General features: G+C 38.1%; 1 protein-coding gene across 3 annotated transcripts in view; it reads left to right on the top strand.

Annotated features, from left to right (window-relative positions):
* Positions 1-1,927, top strand: part of DACH1 (dachshund family transcription factor 1) — a 518,737-nt gene extending 516,810 nt beyond the window's left edge. For all 3 annotated transcript variants that reach the window (XM_053707935.1, XM_053707936.1, XM_053707937.1), the window contains one exon: positions 197-1,927. In XM_053707935.1, the coding sequence (XP_053563910.1) occupies positions 197-293 (97 nt within the window). In that variant the 3' untranslated portion in view covers positions 294-1,927. The remainder of the gene's footprint in view (positions 1-196) is intronic.
* Positions 1,928-22,939: the final 21,012 nt, after the last annotated feature.

Here is a 22,939-nt window from a genome sequence, read left to right on the forward strand (position 1 = left end):
AGCTCTCTTGTTATATGCTACACTGTATAAAGCAGGGCTCAGCATCATTGGGCCCCCAGATGTTTTGGAACTACACTTCCCATGATGCTGAGACAAACATCTGGGGGGCCAAGGTTGCTGATCCCTGATATATAGTGTTGTTACCTCATGATGTTCACATGCAGCATTAGTAATATGTTATTTTTTTTCTTTTTAGATGCAAGACTTTATTTAAAAACCAGTGTTATGTACTGAAGATACCTACAGATCAGAAACAGACACTGCAGGAAGAAGGACTCATTGGAAACTTCTAAGGAAATTGATGTTGTTTTTTTTAAATGACACTCATTCCTGATTACCAGTGTCCTTTAATATACTGTTTTGCCAGACTGCCAATTGAAGACTATTTAACACCAGATATATTGAGAAGTTTTTTTAACTGTTTCAAGTGGCATTCCTCATATTGGAAATTATTTGAAATGCTGCTGCAACCTTGTATAAAGACTATGGGCAAATAAAGCCTACTGTACTTCTTTTTTTTTATGGAACTTGTCTAACATTTCTGTATTTGAGCACATTTGAACCTTCCATTGGTGGCCACAGACATTTGAACATATGATCACACCTAAACCAGCAATGAAGTTTAGAAAGAATCTAGTGAAGACGCATTGAAGATCTTAAAAGGGCATGCACTGAAATGGAAAACACATAAAAAAAACCTGTAAAATTAGTTTTTTTTAAAGTTATCCTACTAGAGAATACACCTTACTGTGTATATTGAACTACTGTATTATTTAAACAAAAACACAAACTGTTTCTGTATATTGAATGTAATCTAATTTTTTCATTGAACCCTTTTCCACCAAAACTTATATAAAATAATAGAAAAACTCATTAATACTCATGTGTGGTTCTTGTAATTGCTTTGATTATTAAAACTATTTGGCCACATGTACATAGACACAGTCATACAAGGAAGGTATTATGTATGCAGTAGACTATTAGAGTTTTCAGAAAATAATTTTAGACAATGTTTTGTCATTTTGTTGGTTTAAAAAAAAAAAAAAATGTTTATAATTTTAACGCATGCAGGCATGTAAATATTTGTCCTGAAGTCACAGTATTAATAAAATTCTTAGCATCTGGTGACAAAACTCTAAGCATCTGGTGACAAAAAAAAATGCTCACATCAACCACTAATATTTGTATATTAAGTCATGTTTTTTTGCCCTTGAATGCCACAAATAGGATTTATGTGTGGCAGATCAGCAAATTTAAACACCAGAAATATTTTTATATGATTATGTCAACATTGAGTAAAAAATCTTGAAAACAAAATCAACCAATGTACATGTGTTATATCCTTCCACTAATATGAAGCATTGACTTTTCAGACTACAAATCTCACTACTGCATTTTATGATCACTGCCTATCTTTCATCATTATTGTATATTATTGAGTGAAAGGGGATTGAGTCTGTATTTTTGCAGCCTTTATCGAGCCAATATTATGAATAACTGGAACTAAACAATAACATATTCTTTCCCCACAAGATCTTTTTTTTTCTTTTGAACTTTCTGTGTACCCCTTTAAAATCATTAGTTCTAGAAAGTTTAATGATTTTAGTTTCTACACATATCTAGTTTTATGCACATAAAATGTAATTTATTTTGTTATAACACATCAAAAAATGTTTTTAATGTCAAATTTAAAACTTTATTCCTGTACAGTTTAATTTCAATTAGACTATAATAGTATTGTTTGTTATTAAACAGCTGTAGCTTGTAAAGTCTTCCTTGTTGTGCTTAGACAGATATTTTATGTGTAAAACTGGAGAATACATTTCAATTCACTGATGTAATTTTTAAATAAACATTGTATATAAAGTTTCACATTCTTTTTTATGATACCGAGCAATATTTTTTCATTAAAATATTGTTAATACTCTGTCATGTTTTTTTTTATTATCCTTTATGAAATATATTTTCAACTGAATACATGTGCAATGCATGATATTACTAATGCTGTTTACTTTCACTTATGGTCTTTAAAGTGAAACAGATATACATTAATTATGTCGAGTCATTAAAGGGTGTTAATTTAACAGTTTAACACAAGTAAACTGATCATGTATATTTATAATGTTGTAAGTAAAAAAAAAGTTAAATATTGTGCTTTTAATTTTTTTGATACAGTAAACAAATTTTATTTCAGTGTAAATTGAAACAGCATGAATACCAGGTAAGGGTGCAGAGCATTGCCTTTGTCACAGCTACTTATGAGGCTATTGATGTAAATATAGAAGTGTAGTACTGTTGAAATGGGCAAAACTATTTTGTAATCTAACGGCTAGATTTAGAGTTTGGCGTTAGCCATCAAAACCAGCGTTAGAGGCTCCTAACGCTGGTTTTGGGCTACCGCTGGTATTTAGAGTCTTGTAGGTAAGGTTCTAACACTCACTTTCCAGCCGCGACTTTTCCATACCGCAGATCCCCCTACGCCATTTGTGTATCCTATCTTTTCAATGGGATCTTTCTAACGCTGGTATTTAGAGTCTTGGCTGAAGTGAGCGTTAGAAATCTAACGACAAAACTCCAGCCACAGAAAAAAGTCAGGAGTTAAGAGCTTTCTGGGCTAGCGCCGGTTCATAAAGCTCTTAACTACTGTGCTCTAAAGTACACTAACACCCATAAACTACCTATGTACCACTAAACCGAGGTCCCCCCACATCGCCACCACTCTATTAAACATTTTTAACCCCTAATCTGCCGACCGCACACCGCCGCCACCTAAGTTATCCTTATGTATATGTACCCCTAATCTGCTCGGAACAGCCAATAGAATGCGAGCTCAATCTGATTGGCTGATTGGATCAGCCAATCGGATTGAACTTGAATCTGATTGGCTGATTCCATCAGCCAATCAGAATTTTCCTACCTTAATTCCGATTGGCTGATAGAATCATATCAGCCAATCGGAATTCGAGGGACGCCATCTTGGATGACGTCCCTTAAAGGAACCGTCATTCGTCGGGAAGTCGTCGGTGAAGATGGATGTTCCGCGTCGGCGGGATGAACATGGATCCGTAAGAAAGAAGATTGAAGATGCCACTTGATAGAAGACTTCAGTCGGATCATGGACCTCTTCAGCTCCCGCTTGGATGAAGACTTCAGTCGGATCATGGACCTCTTCAACTCCCGCTTGGATCAAGACTTCAGCCGGATCATGGACATCTTCAGCTCCCGCTTGGGCTTGGATGAAGACTTCAGAGGCTCTTCTGGACCGATCGGTGAACCCGGTGTGGTGAAGACAAGGTAGGGAGATCTTCAGGGGCTTAGTGTTAGGTTTATTTAAGGGGGGTTTGGGTTAGATTAGGGGTATGTCGGTGGTGGGTTGTAATGTTGGGGGGGGGGGGGTATTGTATGTTTTTTTTTTTACAGGCAAAAGAGCTGGATTCTTTGGGGCATGCCCCGCAAAGGCCCTTTTAAGGGCTGGTAAGGTAAAAGAGCTTTTCTATTTTAATTTTAGAATAGGGTAGGGCATTTTTTTATTTTGGGGGTCTTTGTTATTTTATTAGGGGGCTTAGAGTACGTGTAATTAGTTTAAAATTGTTGTAATATTTTTCTAATGTTTGTAAATATTTTTTAATTTTTTGTAACTTAGTTCTTTTTTATTTTTTGTACTTTAGTTAGTTTATTTAATTGTATTTATTTGTAGGTATTGTATTTAATTAATTTATTGATAGTGTAGTGTTAGGTTTAATTGTAACTTAGGTTAGGATTTATTTTACAGGTAATTTTGTAATTATTTTAACTAGGTAACTATTAAATAGTTCTTAACTATTTAATAGCTATTGTACCTGGTTAAAATAAATACAAAGTTGCCTGTAAAATAAATATAAATCCTAAAATAGCTACAATATAATTATTTGTTATATTGTAGCTATATTAGGGTTTATTTTACAGGTAAGTATTTAGCTTTAAATAGGAATAATTTATTTAATAAGAGTTAATTTATTTTGTTAGATTTAAATTATATTTAACTTAGGGGGGTGTTAGTGTTAGGGTTAGACTTAGCTTTAGGGGTTAATACATTTATTATAGTAGCGGTGAGGTCCGGTCGGCAGATTAGGGGTTAATAATTGTAGGTAGGTGGAGGCGACGTTGGGGGCGGCAGATTTGGGGTTAATAAATATAATATAGGGGTCGGCGGAGTTAGGGGCAGCAGATTAGGGGTTCATAGGGATAGCGTAGGTTGCGGATGTGTACGGAGCGGCAGATTAGGGGTTAAAAAAAATATACAGGTGTCAGCGATAGTGGGGGCGGCAGATTAGGGGTTAATAAGTGTAAGGCTAGGGGTGTTTAGACTCGGGGTTCATGTTAGGGTGTTAGGTGCAGACATAGGAAGTGTTTCCCCATAGGAAACAATGGGGCTGTGTTAGGAGCTGAACGCTGCTTTTTTGCAGGTGTTTGTTTTTTTTTCAGCTCAAAATGCCCCATTGTTTCCTATGGGAGAATCGTGCACGAGCACGTTTTTGAAGCTGGCCGCGTCCGTAAGCACCGCTGGTATTGAGAGTTGCAGTGGTGGTAAATATGCTCTACGCTCCCTTTTTGGAGCTTAACGCAGCCCTTCTGTGAACTCTAAATACCAGCGGTATTTAAAAGGTGCGGGAGAAAAAAAAGCCAGCGTTAGATACGCGGGTCGTTACCGACAAAACTCTAAATCTAGCCATAAAAAAGGGAGGTAGTAAAGCAAGTGAGAAATATCATTTCTTTCATGTAATTGGCAAGAGTCCATGAGCTAGTGACATATGGGATATACAATCCTACCAGGAGGGGCAAAGTTTCCCAAACCTCAAAATGCCTATAAATACACCCCTCACCACACCCACAATTCAGTTTTACAAACTTTGCCTCCTAAGGTGGGGAAGTAAGTTTGTGCTAAGATTTCTACGTTGATATATGCTTCTCAGCATTTTTGAAGCCAGATTCCTCTCAGAGTACAGCGAATGTCAGAGGGACGTGAAGGGAGTATCACTTATTGAATACGATGATTTCCCTAACGGTGGTCTATTTCATGGGTTCTCTCTTATCGGTCGTAGTGATTCATCTCCTACCTCCCTTTTCAGATCGACGATATGCTCTTAATTTACCATTACCTCTACTGATAACTGTTTCTGTACTGGTTTGGCTATCTGCTATATGTGGATGGGATGGGTGTCTTTTGGTAAGTATGTTTTTTATTACTTAAGACACCTCAGCTATGGTTTGGAACTTTATGCATTGTCAGGGGCACTGAAATCAGAGAGCTAAGATATGAATTTATGTTGTAATACTTAAGGACCACAACTGCTAGGAAATCACAGTAGAGGATAGGTTGTATTGCATTAGTGAATAGTATAGGATACACATGGTGAATCTGCGCAACAATGTAACACTCAATAATCACAGTATGCAATATTTAATCTACAGGTGTAGTTTTGCACCTATTCCCTATAGCTGCCACATGTGTCAGGGTTGACACTGTGGTAGGAAAAAATAGCAGCAGGGGTAGTTACAAACAACCCTGAGGTAAAAATTGAGTCATGTGTAAAGATACGTTATAACCATCAGACAGATACATGACAAGTTTAAATATGGCTGCCACAGTGTGGGCATATTATGGGGAGGTGAAAGGGTCAAAGCTAAATAGCAGATACAATAGTACGTTTAGAATTGTTAAGCACAAGTAAGGTTGACATTCAAGATACTGCGGTAGCTCAGAGGTACTGAAAAGTTCTATGCTTACCAAGCAGAAGCGCAGATTAGACTGGCCGTTTGCTGAGGAGCGAGCAGGGAATCTGACCTGCTGCTTGTGGCGGTGAAGCGCAGCTGGCGGATGACGTCACCGCGTTCCGGTAGTGAGCGCAGCAGACTGACAGGCAGGGAGAGCAGAGTTGCTTGCTGGAACTGGAATCCGGCAGAGGAGTTAGGTGAGTCCCTACAACTTCAGAAGCGGTTCACAGGATATAATATCCTAAGATGGAATATAGTAGGTAACCGTAGTAGATGAGAAAGGATAACACTTGGGGTTCCTGAAAACTGTAAGTTGTGAACAGCGTTCACAAGAGGCAAAGGCTCACAGGAGATCACAAAAGGATAACTGCAATACTAAGCAATGAGATGTGGTTAGGAGGAGCCTTAAATAGGGAGAGAAGTGCCTGCTGTTGTTCTTAAAGGTACAGTGGAAGCGTGATACCTGACAGGATCCCCCTTCCAAGGAGCCACTCCGGGGCTCAAAGCTTAGGGCGATCTGAATGTCGCTGATGGAATAAAGAGAGCAAATGTGGAGCCGAAATGTTGCAAGCTGGTTCCCAGGAATCCTCATCGTGAGAGTAACCTTTCCATTGAATGAGGTACTCCAACTGACCTCTGCGAATACGTGAATCCAATATAGCCGTACCTCATGCTCCACAGTAGGGTCAATGGAAACTGGTGGTTGCACTACAGAAGTGATGGGGTCTCTAACCTCCCGGTAGGGTTTGATGAGGGAGACGTGGAAGGTGGGATGAATTTTGAGGGTAGCACGCAGTTTGAGACGTACGGCGTTAGCGTTTATGGTACGCGATACCGGGTATGGTCCTATGTAAAGAGGAGACATCTTTTTTGAAGGAGTATTGAGACGTAAATGTTTGGTGGAGAGCCAAACTAGGTCACCTTCTCTATAGTGAGGAGGAGGACGTCTACGGCGGTCATAATACCGTTTGTGTAATTCTTTTGCGTTGTTTATAGCTGATTCAATGGATTTGAAGTTAGCCGATATGCTGTCAGACTATAAAGAGGAACTCCTGATAAGGAACACAACTGCTGTACCTTAAATAAATTTGTATCACTGAATAAATCTGAAACCCTTTTATTGTATAGAAAAGGGTCCAATGCTTATTAAGTGAGTTAGTCAGGAACTCTGTATATTACTTCATATACAGAAGGTAATTTATTCTCTATAAATTATAAATATAAGTAAATTCTGAATTAGTATTTTTTGGGTTTGAGATTTAGTAACAATTAGGAAGTCAGCGATTTTCAATAATCCTCTATCAATCCCTTTTGCAAACGGATAATAAGTTTCAGTCACTATTATAACTTTGTTTTGAGTAATGAGCCGTCTTTAGTGAAAAGGAATGTAACAGTTCAATTCAACATAATAACTTGTTACCTTGATAGTAGCAGGATTCAACCTCATGCGATGGAACAGGCAATCAGCAGAGTTATGCCTTCGAGGTTATACCACACTGAACTTCCTTCAGTTCACTAGAAGTGATAGCTGCAGTTCTGAAGGAGAAAGTTTGTTAGTGAAAATCCCTTACCGCGGTCCGGTGGCATGTGACGTCATAGATGGGAGGCGGCAGTGTATCCGTTAAGCTGTATACCGGTCCTGGTATGACTTTTGTTATTGAGATCCTTTGGAAGTTAAAGTTAGGAGAGAGGTGAGTTTGTAAAGGTTTAAGCAAGTAACAAAATGTCCGTTTAGAATTTAATGAGGAATTTGTGCAGCGATTCTCAGAGGAGCTGCAGGAATGTTTCACGCAGGATCCTTTGAAAATATTACAGGTGAGATTTGAGCAGGCTTGATATTTTGCTTAAGTATAATTTTTTAGAATTCCATTCAGTTTTACACCACTGGTATTAGAGGTAAATGAAAAAATTACAAAGCAATGGGTGTAGTAGGAGCTGGAACTTTAAAGGCAGAGGCACCAATCAGATTATAGATAGATTTAAAGCAACAGCGTGATTCTCCTGACATGACCCCCACCTCAATGGAGCTGTTCCACAGCTCTGGGTCTAGGACGATCAGGATATCTGCGATGGAATGAGGATAGCAATCTTGGTGCATGCAGGTTGGAAACAGGTTCCCAGGTATCATCCTCAGGGGAATAATTCTTCCAACGGACTAAATATTGTAGTTGACCCCTAAAGAATCTGGAATCGAGGATGGATTGTACATCGTACTCTTCTGGATCCAAGGTCTGTGGTATCGGAGGTAGAACTGAGCCATCAAGTCTAGTGTTGGTATAAGGTTTGAGGAGGGAGACATGGAATGTCGGGTGGACTTTGATGCTGTTAGGTAGTTGGAGTGTTACAGCATTATCGTTCACAATCCGTGTAATAGGAAAAGGTCCTAGGAAAAGGGTTGCCAGTTTTTTGCTAGGAATCTGTAATTTTAAGTTTTTGGTGGATAACCATACCTTGTCCCCGACCTTGTAAGATGGTGGAACTCTTCTGCGGAGGTCGTAGTATGATTTTTGGTCTGTTTGTGCTTTCTGAATGTTGTTATGGACAAAACTGAAATTGTCCAAAAGATTATTTTGAAGTTCATCCACGAGAGGAGAATTGGTTATTTCCTTTGAACTTATATTGAGTAACGGATGGTAGCCATAGTTAGTGTAGAAAGGAGTAAGTTTTGTGGAGGAATTCAGAGAATTATTGTAAGCGAACTCAGCCATTGCTATGAATTTCATCCAATCATTTTGGTGATATGAGCAGAAACATCTTAGATATTGCTCCAACCATTGGTTTAGACGTTCAGCTTGTCCGTTGGTTTGGGGATGGAATGCTGTTGTATACCTATGGTCCATACCTGTCATTGTACATAGGTTAGTCCAGAACCGTGAGGTGAATTGGGATCCCCTGTCAGTCATTAGAATAGGTGGTATTCCATGTAGCTTAACAATATTATTGAGAAAGAGGTGAGCGGTTTCGGAGGAGGTTGGAAGTTTGTGATACGGTATGAAGTGTGCCATTTTTGAGAATATATCTATTACAACGAATATGGTATTTTGATTGTCGGACGTGGGTAAGTCCACTATAAAGTCCATTGATAAGTGGTACCAAGGTCTAGTAGGAGTGGGTAGAGGCATAAGTAGTCCATAGGGTGGTTTTCTTTCAGATTTCGAGGTGGTACATACTGGACATGAGCGGACGTATTCCTTTATGGTATCCCTCATGTAAGGCCACCAGAAGTCTCTTTGAATAAGATCGGTAGTACGTAATATTCCAGGATGACCAGCTAAAGGAGTGTCATGGAAAGTCTCTAGAATCTTTATCCTCATTGCCTTGGGAACATAAAGTTTCTCTCTGTAATAGTAATTCTCATCCTTTTTCCTCAAAGATTGATGAGGGGGTACACCTTCTTGATCAGTATAGTCTCTTAGGTCTTCCAGGAAGTGTTCAGTGATACCTATGAAATTTTCAGTTGGAATGATGGTAAAATCGTTACTGATATCAGTAGGTTTATCAGGTAGACGAGATAGAGCATCAGCTTTCCCATTTTTATTTGCTGGTCTATATACAATATTGAAATTAAAACGGGAGAAATATAAACTCCAACGGACTTGTTGTGAGGAAAGAGTCTTATTACACTGTAAGTATTGGAGATTTTTGTGGTCTGTGTAGACTGTGATAGGATATTTAGTGCCTTCTAGGTGATGTCTCCAGTGTTCAAATGAATGTTTTATGGCTAACAGTTCTTTTTCCCCAATGGGGTAATTTCTTTCGGCCGGTGTCAACATCTTTGAAAGGAAGGAAATAGGATGGAGAGGACTGTTTAAAGATTTTTGTTGGGAGAGGACGGCTCCTAAAGCAAAATCCGAAGAATCTACTTCTAAGATGTAGGTTAGACTTGGATCTGGATATTTCAATATGGGTGCAGAAGTGAATCTAGTCTTTAATGTTACAAAAGCGTTAGTAGCATCGTTATCCCAGTGGAAAGGAATGGAAGAACTGGTTAAGCGTGTAAGAGGCCTTGCAATCCTAGAATAATCTTTTATAAACTTTCTATAGTAGTTGGAGAATCCAAGGAACTTCTGTAAGTCTTTTTTGTTCTTAGGAATAGGCCAGTCTTCTACAGCTTCCACTTTCTCTCTCTGTATCTCTATCCCATGGGGTGATATGCTATAACCCAAGAATAAAACCTTCGTACTATGAAATAGGCATTTCTCCAATTTTGCATATAACTTGTTGTCTCTTAACCTTTGGAGAACCAACTTGACATGTTCAATGTGTTCTGCCATGGTTTTAGAATAGATGAGGATGTCGTCTAAGTAAACTACAAGGCACACATCTAGTAGATCATGAAATACATCGTTGATGAAGTGCTGGAAAGTGGCGGGCATAACCAAATATTCATATATTCATAGAGCCCATATCTGGTTCTGAAAGCGGTTAGCCATTTGTGACCCTCTTTTATACGCACAAGATTGTATGCTCCCCTTAAATCGAGCTTGGAGTAGATGGTGGCTTGAGAGAGACGTTCAATTAATTCCGGTATCAATGGGAGAGGATATCTGTTTTTAATAGTTCTTTTATTGAGCTCCCGATAATCTATGATTGGTCTGATTGTTGAATCTTTGTTTCGAACGAAAAACATGCCTGCACCTGCAGGGGAGGTAGAATGTCTTATAAACCCCTTCCTTAGGTTGTCATCGAGATATTCTTTCAGATAATCCAACTCCGGTTGACTCATGGGATATAGATGTCCATAAGGAATGCTGGCTCCAGGTTGTAGCTCTATGGGGCAATCATATGGTCGTCTGGGGGGAAGATTTTCTGCCTCAGATTTGCTAAACACATCTTTAAAATCAATGTATTCCTTAGGTAGGGTAACTTCCTGGGATTCTGATAAAAGGATTACAGTATCGGTTTTAGTATTGGTTTTACAATGTGACCTACAGTATGGAGAGGGGAAGGTTAGTGTAAAAGGAGACCAGTTGATGAGAGGGTTGTGTAATTTAAGCCAAGTAACACCTAGTATAACTGGAAAATGGGGTGACGGTATCACATCAAATGATAACAATTCTGTGTGACCTGGAAAAGAGACAAGAATTGGTTCAGTATGGTGTGTGATTGGACCACTAGGTACTGATGACCCATCAATAACACGGACAGAGACGGGAATCTTTTTGCAAATCATAGGTATTTTATTGGCTACAGCTACAGTATGGTCAATGAAGTTTCCATATGCGCCAGAATCTATAATGCCTTCAACCGTCAGATGGTTTTGGTGCCACTGTAGAGAGATAGATAATATGTTAAATGAGGATTGGTTGGTATTTTGAATAGAGGTATTAAGGTGAGTTGACTTAGTTCGTTTTGATTTTTTAAGTGATGGACAATCCTGGACAGTATGCTGTGGGTTTGCACAGTACATGCATAAACCTTTCACTCTCCGGCGCAATCTCTCTTCTGGAGTTAGTGGTCCACGAAGTACACCAATCTCCATAGGTTCTGTAGTTGTTTTAGAGGTGGTTGGGGCTTGAGGGCTGAGATAAGGACTTGAGGTTTTAGGACGGAAATCAGATGAATAACGTTCTGCTCTGCGTTCACGAAGTCTACGATCTAATTGTACTGAAGATTTCATCAGAGCATCCAAAGTTTTGGGTAATTCAAAACGTGCTAATTCATCCTTGATGTTGTCGGCTAGTCCCAGGCGGAACTGATTCCTCAGGGAGACCTGATTCCATTGGGAGTCAGCGGCGTACATTTTGAACTCAGTGATATAGTCTTCGACAGGTCTCTTTCCTTGTTTCAGACTCCTCATAGCAGCTTCTGCCGTTATTTGAACATCAGAATCTTGATAAAGTTCATCCAATAAGGCAAAGAAATCCTCTAAAGATCCTAACAGGGAATCGTCATTCTCACATAAATTGTCTGCCCAGGTCCTGGGTTCTCCTCTAAGGAAAGAGATAGTACTTAAAACCTTTACTCTCTCTGTAGGGTATGTTCTGGGTCTGAGATTAAATAGTAATTGGCAGGAATTTTTAAATTGCCTATAAAGCTTCCTGTTCCCTGAGAATGTCTCTGGCAAAGATACTTGTGGTTCTGGGGAAGTATCATGATGTGATTTTGTGGAAATGGAATCTCTAATAATGGTTCTCAATGATTGATTTTCAATCTGAATGTCATGAACAGCTGCAGCAAGCTGATCAACTTTTTGTGACAGATTATAGACTATATGTGGAAGGTCAGCTGGTTCCATAATATGGCTTTGCAATTATATAAGGAGGAACTCCTGATAAGGAACACAACTGCTGTACCTTAAATAAATTTGTATCACTGAATAAATCTGAAACCCTTTTATTGTATAGAAAAGGGTCCACTGCTTATTAAGTGAGTTAGTCAGGAACTCTGTATATTACTTCATATACAGAAGGTAATTTATTCTCTATGTCAGAGATAAATTATAAATATAAGTAAATTCTGAATTAGTATTTTTTGGGTTTGAGATTTAATAACAATTAGGAAGTCAGCGATTTTCAATAATCCTCTATCAATCCCTTTTGCAAACGGATAATAAGTTTCAGTCACTATTATAACTTTGTTTTGAGTAATGAGCCGTCTTTAGTGAAAAGGAATGTAACAGTTCAATTCAACATAATAACTTGTTACCTTGATAGTAGCAGGATTCAATCTCATGCGATGGAACAGGCAATCAGCCGAGTTATGCCTTCGGGGTTATACCACACTGAACTTCCTTCAGTTCACTAGAAGTGATAGCTGCAGTTCTGAAGGAGAAAGTTTGTTAGTGAAAATCCCTTACCGCGGTCCGGTGGCGTGTGACGTCACAGATGGGAGGCGGCAGTGTATCCATTAAGCTGTATACCGGTCCTGGTATGACTTTTGTTATTGAGATCCTTTGGAAGTTAAAGTTAGGAGAGAGGTGAGTTTGTAAAGGTTTAAGCAAGTAACAAAATGTCCGTTTAGAATTTAATGAGAAATTTGTGCAGCGATTCTCAGAGGAGCTGCAGGAATGTTTTCACGCAGGATCCTTTGAAAATATTACAGGTGAGATTTGAGCAGGCTTGATATTTTGCTTAAGTATAATTTTTTAGAAGATTAGAGGCTTTAGAATTCCGTACAGTTTTACACCACTGGTATTAGAGGTAAATGAAAAAATTACAAAGCAATGGGTGTAGTAGGAGGTGGAACTTTAAAGGCAGAGGCACCAATCAGATTATAGATAGATTTAAAGCAACAGCGTGATTCTCCTGACACAGACAACTCAGAAATACTGGGTGATGATGTGTTAGAGGGTTGAAATAAGTGGAAGTTTGGGTGGAACCCGTAATTTGCAAAGAATGGAGAGATTCCTGTAGTGGAATGGATGGTATTGTTGTAACAAAACTCTGCATATGGCAGAAAATCAGACCAGGAGTTTTGATTGGTGGAGCAGTATAATCTTAGGAATTGTTCTAGCCATTGATTACATCTCTCGGTCTGTCTGTTACATTGGGGATGATAAGCAGTTGTCAGTTTTCTTTCAACTGAGAAGGTCTTGCAGAATTGGTACCAATGTTTACTAGAAAATTGGGTTCCTCTGTCACTAAGTATAGATATGGGTAAACCATGAAGTTTAATGACGTGTTTGATGAGTAAGTGAACGGTCTCTAATGCAGTAGGAAGTTTGGAGAAAGCAATGAAATGACACATCTTCGTGAAGAGGTCAAAAACTACTAAGATAGTATTATTCTTAGATGATAGGGGTAAGTCCACAATAAAATCTAAGGCGATCTCAGCCCAAGGCTTCTTTGGTGTTGGTAAAGGTAGTAGCAGACCATAAGGGGGATGTTTATCCCTCTTGGATATAGTACAGGTTGCACATGAGCTGACATAGTTCCTGACATCGGCAGAAATAGTTGGCCACCAGTGGCACCTATTAGCCAATTCCTGGGTTTTATGTAGACCAGGATGGCCAGCTAAGAAGGAGTCATGTATAGATCGGAGAAATGAAGGTCTCAGAGTAGGAGGGACGTATAATTTTGTGTTATGCGAATAGAGACCTTGAGAGTTCTTTTGTAGGAGCTCTGATGGTTTTGTAGAATCCATAGTTTGTTCCCTTTTAAGAATGGGTGACACATCAGTTGTAAAAGATACGAAATTGTCTTCTGGTATCACTGAGCGAAGCGTTGGTGGGGAAGAAGAATGGCCTCCAATTCTCGAAAGGGCATCGGCCTTTTGGTTCTTTGCTGCTGGTCGATAAGTAATGAGAAAGTTGAACCGCGAAAAAAAAAGATTCCAGCGAACCTGTCTGGCTGAGAGTGTTCTAGTGGATTTCAAATACTGGAGGTTTCTATGATCGGTGTAAATAAGTGTTGGTAATGGAGTCCCTTCAAGAAGGTGTCGCCAATGTTCTAATGACAGTTTTATGGCTAAAAGTTCTTTATCACCTATAGGGTAGTTTTGTTCTGCAGAGTTTAGGGTCCTGGAGTAATAGGCTACAGGATGAAGAGGTTTTGTCAAATTCTCTCTTTGAGAGAGAACTGCACCAATAGCATGGTTGGAAGCGTCTACCTCCAGTATAATCTGCAAATTAGGATCAGTGAAACGGAGTATAGGAGCAGAAGTGAACATTTGTTTAAGTAAATCAAAGGCCTGTTGAGCTTGACCGGACCACTTAAATGATGTATTTGCTTTAGTGAGGGAAGTGAGAGGTAGAGATATCTTGGAGAAGTTTTTTATAAACTTGCGGTAAAAATTCGCAAAACCCATAAAGGATTGGACCTGACGTACGGTTTTGGGTATGGGCCAATTCAAGACTGCTTCAACCTTTTTGTCCTCCATGCAGATACCTTTGGGGGTAATCTCATAACCCGAGGAAAGATATGCACTGTGTATTAAAAAGGCATTTTTCTGCCTTGGCATATAAGTGATTACCTCTAAGTCTAGAAAGTACTTGTCTGACATGTGAAATGTGTTCTTCATAAGTCTTGGAGTATATTAAAATGTCATCAAGGTATATAACAATGAAAACATCTAAAATATCTCTGAAAATGTCGTTGATGAGGTGCTGAAAAGTCGCGGGTGCATTACAGAGCCCAAAAGGCATGACAACATATTCGAACAACCCGTAACGGGTTAGAAATGCCGTCAGCCACTCATCCCCAGCTCTTATACGGATGAGGTTATAGGTACCCCTTAAATCCAGTTTGGTAAAAAATTTTGCACCCTCTAACCTCTCTATCAACTCGGGAATAAGGGGTAAGGGGTAACGGTTTTTTATTGTAATCTTGTTTAGTTGACGATAATCGATAATGGGTCTAAGTGTACCATCCTTATTTTTAACGAAGAAGATTCCTGCACTAGCTGGAGAGGTAGAGGGGCGAATAAAACCCTTCTTAAGGTTTTCGTCTAGATAACTCTTTAAATGTGAGAGTTCTGGATTGGATAGAGGATAGATATGCCCTGTAGGGATTTCAGAACCTGGTATGATCTCTATAGGGCAATCATACTTTCTATGGGGTGGTAAGTTTTCAGATTCTGCCTTACTGAAAACATCTGCAAAGTCCTGGTACACGACAGGAATCTGAAGATCCTGAGGAAGTTCAGATGTATGTAAGACAGTAGCTGGAAAACAAGTAGAGAGACAGAAGTTTGAATTGAAGTTGAGTGTAAGAGTGTTATGAGAACGGAGCCAGTTTATGCCTAAAACTATAGGTGAAATAGGAGAGGGAATGATATCGAAGGTAAGATATTCCCTATGATGGCCATAGAGGAGATAAGTAAAGGAATAGTCTGAAATTCCACGGGACCAGTAGGAATAGGAGTACCATCAATTCCCCTTAATAAAACAGGAGACTTCTTTTTTAATACAGGTATTTTATTTTTTTGAGTGAATACACTATCGATATATGAAGGTGTTGCTCCCGAATCAATGATTGCGGTAGCGTTGACCCGCTGAGAGTCCCACTGCAAGAGAAGAGACAAGTGTAAGTATGGAACAGGTAACTGCTGAGTGGTACAACAAAAAGGTTGAATGGTAGTCTTACCCTTGTTCTGTTTCTGCAGGGAAGGGCAATCTCTAACAGAGTGGGTGTCGCAGGCACAATATAAGCATAAGTTGTTAGCCCTTCTCCTGATCTTCTCCTCTGAGGAAAGTGGGCCTTTAATGAAACCTATATCCATAGGCTCGGGTGCAGACTTGCTCACTGGGGGTGTGGTTTGTTTTTTAGGATAGTTATCATGGTAGGAGCGCTCCTGTTGTCTCTCTCTGAGGCGCCTGTCGATCGTGATGCTGAGTGTCATCAATTCTTCAAGGGTTTGGGGTAACTCAGAACGAGAGAGCTCGTCTTTTATGCCATCTGATAGGCCCAACCTAAACTGGTTTCTCAGTGACAGGTTGTTCCACTGTGAGTCTTTAGCCCATTTTTTAAACTCAGTAATATAGTCTTCGACTATTCTTTTCTTTTGTTTGAGGCTTCTCATAGCATTTTCCGCGGTGAGCTGTTTATATGGATCTTCGTAGAGGTTTCCCATTGCAGTGAAGAAATTTTCCAAAGAATTCAGTATCTCATCGTTACTTTCAAAATAGGAGTTAGCCCAGGTGCGAGGCTTGCCCCTTAAGTAGGAGATAACTGTTTGTACTCTTGCTCTATCATTTGGATAGGTATGGGGTTTCAAAGAAAACATAAGCAAACAGGCATTCTTAAAATCCCTATATTGAGACCTGTCACCAAAAAATTTCTCTGGTGTACTAACCTGGGGCTCAAGTATGGGGACCCTTTTATCCACAACATCCCGGATGTATGCTTTCATAGTGTTTGGCCAACCTGGACTGTGATCACAACAGATGCGAGTCTTTCAGGTTGGGGAGCTGTTTGGGGATCTCTGACAGCACAAGGGGTTTGGAAATCTCAAGAGGCGAGATTACCAATAAATATTTTAGAACTCCTTGCAATTCTCAGAGCTCTTCAGTTTTGGCCTCTGCTAAAGAGAGAACCGTTAATTTGTTTTCAGACAGACAATATCACAACAGTGGCATATGTCAATTATCAGGGTGGGACTCACAGTCCCCAAGCTATGAAAAAAGTATCTTGGATACTTGTTTGGGCGGAATCCAGCTCTTGTCTAATCTCTGCGGTGCTTTTCCCAGGTGTAGACAATTGGGAGGCAGATTATCTCAGCCGCCAGACTATACATCCAGAGGAGTGGTCTCTCCATCCAGATGTGTTTTCTTAGATTGTTCAGTTGTGGGGTCTTCCAGAGATAGATCTCATGGCCTCTCATCTAAAGAAGAAACTTCCCAGATACCTTTCCAGGTCCAGGGATGTTCAGGCGGAAGCAGGGGATGCGCTGACACTTCCTTGGTGTTATCATCCTGCTTACATTTTCCCGCCTCTAGTTCTCTTTCCATGAGTGATCTCCAAAATCATCATGGAACAATCATTTGTGTTGCTGGTGGCTCCAGCATGGCCACACAGATTTTGGTATGCGGATTTGGTTTGGATGTCCAGTTGCCCGCTTTGGCCACTTCCATTCGGCCAGACCTACTTTCTCAAGGTCCGTTTTTCCATCAGGATCTCAAATCATTAAATTTGAAGGTATGGAAATTCAACGCTTAGTACTAAGTCATAGAGGTTTCTCTGACTCAGTGATTAATACTATGTTACAAGCTCGTAAATCTGTTTCTATAAAGATTTATTATAGAGTTTGGAAGACTTACATTTCATGGTGTTCTTCTCATAAATTCTCCTGGCATTCTTTTAGAATTCCTAGAATTTTACAGTTTCTTCAGGATGGTTTGGATAGGGGTTTCCTTGAAGGACAAATCTCCGCTCTTTCTGTTTTATTTTACAGAAAGATTGCTATACTTCCTGATATACACTGTTTTGTACAGGCTTTAGTTCTTATTAAGCCTGTAATTTAATCAATTTCTGCTCCTTGGTTCTGACGGCTTTAAAGGTTCTTCCATTTGAACCTATGCATTTTTTGGACATTAAACTACTTTCTTGGAAAGTGTTGTTCCTTTTGGCCATCTCTTCTGCTAGAAGAGTTTCTGAGTTATCTGCTCTTTCTTGTGAGTCTCCTTTTCTGATTTTTTCATCAGGATAAGGCAGTTTTGCCGACTTCTTTTTAATTTTTACCTAAGGTTGTGAATTCTAACAACATTAGTAGATAAATTGTTGTCCCTTCCTTGTGTCCTAATCCTAAGAATTCTTTGGAAAGTTCCTTACATTCTTTGGATGTATTAGGAGCTTTGAAATATTATGTGGAAGCTACTAAGATTTCAGGAAGACTTCCAGTCTATTTGTTTTATTTTCTGGTCCTAGGAAAGGTCAGAAGGCTTCTGCTATTTCCTTGGCTTCTTGGTTTAAACTTTTGATTCATCAAGTTTATTTTGAGTCGGGTAGGGCCCCACCTCAGAGAATTACAGCTCATTCTACTAGATCAGTCTCCACTTCATGGGCTTTTAAGAATGAAGCTTCAGTTGATCAGAATTGCAAAGTGGCAACTTGGTCCTCTTTGCATTAATTTTCTAAATTCTACCGTTTTAATGTATTTGCTTCTTCGGAAGCAGTTTTTGGTAGAAAAGTTCTTCAGGCAGCGGTTTCAGTTTGATTCTTCTGCTTTTGATTTAAGTTTTTTTCTTTCAAATGAAATAAACTTATATTTTTGGGTTGTGGATTCATGTTTTTTTTTCAGATTATGGCTGTTTTTATTTTATTCCCTCCCTCTCTAGTGACTCTTGAGTGGAGATCCACATCTTGGGTATTGATATCCCATATGTCACTAGCTCATGGACTCTTGCCAATTACATGAAAGAAAACATAATTTATGTAAGAACTTACCTGATAAATTCATTTTTTTTCATATTGGCAAGAGTCAATGAGGCCCACCCTTTTTATGGTGGTTATAATTTTTTGTATAAAGCACAATTATTTCCAAATTTCCTTTGTTGATGCTTTCTACTCCTTTCTTTATCACCCCACTGCTTGGCTATTTGTTAAACTGAGTTGTGGGTGTGGTGAGGGGTGTATTTATAGGCATTTTGAGGTTTGGGATACTTTGTCCCTCCTGGTAGGATTGTATATCCCATATGTCACTAGCTCATGGACTCTTGCCAATATGAAAGAAATTAATTTATCAGGTAAGTTCTTACATAAATTATGTTTTTTGCTGTGCACAATTTCATTTTGTACTATAAAAAAAGGCAATTTTTGCACTTCTTTTCATTCACCATTTTCAAATTAGTTGCTATGCAATTTATTTTTTTAAGCTGAATGAATGTTTGGGAATAGTTGTCAAATTACATAGCACAAAATTCTCTTTAATGGCAAATGGTAAATTTATGAAGTTTATTCCCTCCCCACCCCCAAGTTATCAAATCAGGAATAAGCGCTCACATATTTCCTGTAACATTTGAATAGTACATGTTAATTCTACTATACTTATAATGAAGTCAAGGAGACTAAACATTTGAATGTTAATATATATATATATATATATATATATATATATATATATATATATATATATATATATACATACATATACAATGCCTTGCAAAAGTATTCACCCCCCCCTTGGCATTTTTCGTGTTTTCTTGCCTCACAACCTAGAATTAACATGGATTGTTTGAGGATTTGCATCATTTAATTTACAGAACATGCCCACAACTTTGAAGATGTTTTTTTTTTTTTATTGTGAAGCAAACAACAAATAGGACAAAATAACAGAAAAAGTCAATGTGCATAACTATTCACCCCCTAAAGTCAATACTTTGTAGAGCCACCTTTTGCGGCAATCACACCTCCAAGTCGCTTTGGATAAGTCTCTATGAGCTTGCCACATCTTACCACTGAGATTTTTGCCCATTCCTCCTTGCAAAACTGCTCCAGATCCTTCAAGTTGGATGGTTTGCGTGTGTGAACTGCAATCTTTAAGTCTGACCACAGATTTTCTATTGGATTGAGGTCTGGGCTTTGACTAGGCCATTCCAACACATTTACATGTTTCCCCTTAAACCACTCAAGTGTTGCTTTAGCAGTGTGTTTGGGGTCATTGTCCTGCTGGAAGGTGAACCTCAATCCTAGCCTCAAATCACGCACAGAGAGGTACAGGTTTTGCTCAAGAATATCCCTGTATTTAGCACCATCCATCTTTAACTCAACTCTGGCCAGTTTCCCAGTCCTGGCTGCTGAAAAACATCCCCACAGCATGATACTGCCACCACCATGTTTCACTGTGGGGATGGTGTTTTTTTGGTGATTTGATGTGTTGGGTTTGCGCCAGACATAGAGTTTTCTTTGATGGCCGAAAAGTTAAATTTTAGTCTCATCAGACCAGAGCACCTTCCTCCATACATTTTGGGAGTCTCCCTCAAAACGTGCCATTTTGTTTTTTGCTCAAAGTAATGGCTTTCTTATTGCCACTCTGCCATAAAGCCCAACTCTATGGAGTGTACTGCTTATTGTCGTCCTATGTACAGATACTCCAGTGTCTGCTGTGAAACTCTGCAGCTCCTCCAGGGTTACCCTAGGTCTCTGTGCTGCCTCTCTGATTAATGCCCTCCTTGCCGGTCCATGAGTTTTGGTGGATGGCCGTCTCTTGGCAGGTTTGCTGTTGTGCCATGTTCTTTCCATTGGGTTATGATAGATTTGATTTTGCTCCTAGGGGTCATCAAAGATTTGGATATTTTTTATAACCTAACCCTGACTTGTACTTCTCAACAACATTGTCCCTTACTTGTTTGGGAAGTTCCTTGGTCTTCATGGCAGTGTTTGGTTAGTGGTGCCTCTTGCTTAGGTGTTGCAGCCTCTGGGGCCTTTCAAAAAAGGTGTGCATATGTAATGACAGATCATGTGACACTTAGATTGCACACAGGTGGACATCATTTCACTAATTATGTGACTTCTGAAGGTAATTGGTTGCACCAGAGCTTTTTATGGGCTTCATAACAAAGGGGGTGAATACATACGCACATGCCAATTTTCTATTTTCTATTTCTAAAAAATAGTTTTATGTATATATGTTTCTCATTTTACTTCACCAACTTAGACTATTGTGTTCTGATCCATCACATAAAATTCAGATTAATAAAACATTTAACTTAAGGCTATAATGTAACAAAATAGGTAAAAAGTCAAGGTGGGTGAATACTTTTGCAAGACATTGTGTATATATATATATATATATATATATATATATATATATATATATATATATATATGTATTCAACTTAGAGATTGTCATACACTCACTCCTATTTCCTATTGAAGGGCACTCTTGGGTCTTTATGTAAAAAAAAATCCTTTTTATTTATGATCCATTAAATAACAGTCAAAAGTATATATATATATATATATATATATATATATATATATATATATATATATATATATATATATATATATATATATATATTTATGTTACATTAATATGATTCTCCTAGACTTATAATTAAGTCAATAATAATAAAAATATGTATGTTAATATTTATAGGTCTTTAAACTAAAGGGTTTATACATATAGTTAAGTCAGTTATTGAGCCACAGTGTACCACTGGGAGCTAGCTAAACACATATGGTAAGCCAATGACAAGAAGTATATGTATGTAGCCATTAATTACAAGTTATCTGCCAGTAGTGCTCTGCTGGTCATTTGCCTGCTTACATGTGCGTTTCAACAAATAGAACAATTTATGACACTTTGATATTAAAATATCACCTTTGAATATTTATCCGAGTTCATTTATATTGAAGTTCATGAAAACTTAGGACTTAGATAAAGGAATATTCAATATTTGAATATGTCAAACTAATGTATCCAACATTTGTTACTAGTGAACTGAAACCATAAAATAATTTAGAAATGTGTAAAAGTTCACATTTTTAGTAAATCTAGACCACTGGTATCTAATTGCACATAGGTTACCAAGTAATGTTAATGGAAAAAATATTTAAAACTAATTGTGGTACTTTTAAAAACATACAAAGGAGAATAGGCTGGTAAATTATGAAGACTACTATTATTTAATTTATATTTACAGGTATCATTTTAAGGATACAGAGGGCATGGATTTAAAGTTTTGCTAATGCCTACAGAATTGTTCTTCTTTATGTGATATGTTTATAGGCTAGGTGCAAATAAGCCAAACAACACCATTATTCTAGATCATGCATGCCCACCATTGTAAATGGTTCCTAATAAGCTTTTTGGGGGGTTTCTAGAAGTTACTGATCAACTGATAAAGCCCTTGTTTTTTGTTATTTTTATTATTAATATACTTATTTACCACATAAAGTCCTGGAAATAAAAATGCACTCTCAGGATTTGAAGAAAAAACTCTGTATGATTACATGACATTTTAGGGTATTCATACCTTCCTCAGACAAACAATCAGTGAAATGTGAACATATAAATGCAAAGAATAAACCCCTCCCCTTAAGTGCACATCCAATCAACAGTCAGTATCTATGGTCATATATCAAAAAGTTAAAAATATCACAGTCATTATTCAACATATTATATAGCGTATACAATCAAATATGCATATGATTAGAGCCTGTAACCACTTATAATGACTTTACAAACATCCTATACAAACAATGTATTAAAAAAATTACCATATAATTTCCACACCTACTTATGTGTAAAATGTTTATCATATTATTATTGGTATAATTATGTGTATCATATATCTTAACCTTTATACCAGGGATTGTGTTTAAAATTATCCATAGAGTTAGGCTTGTACGGGGAAAATTGGATATTAACAATTCTGCAGTAGTTTAAATATAAGGTAGCCCTTAGTTTACGCCAGGGTTAGGTTCCAGAAGGAATGGTTGTAAATAGAAACTGTTGTAAATTGAAACCCAGTTTATAACGTAAGTCAATGGGAAGTGAGGGAGATAGGTTCCAGGCCCCTCTCAAAATTGTCATAAGTAACACCTAATACATTATTTTTAAAGCTTTGAAATGAAGAATTTAAATGCTAGACAGCATTATAAACCTAATAAAATAATCACACAACACATAATATATAATTAAACTAAGTTAAATGAACAAAAACATTTGCTAAACAGCATTATAAACCTAATAAAATAATCACACAACACAGACTTCACTTGCATTTTTCTGCAAACAGTTCTTTCTATGCATTCCAATCTGGACTGAGTTATAGGCAGGAAGATCTTGTTCCTTTGAAATC

The sequence above is a fragment of the Bombina bombina genome, chromosome 3, assembly GCF_027579735.1.
Source record: "Bombina bombina isolate aBomBom1 chromosome 3, aBomBom1.pri, whole genome shotgun sequence".
Taxonomy (NCBI): Eukaryota; Metazoa; Chordata; class Amphibia; order Anura; family Bombinatoridae; genus Bombina; species Bombina bombina.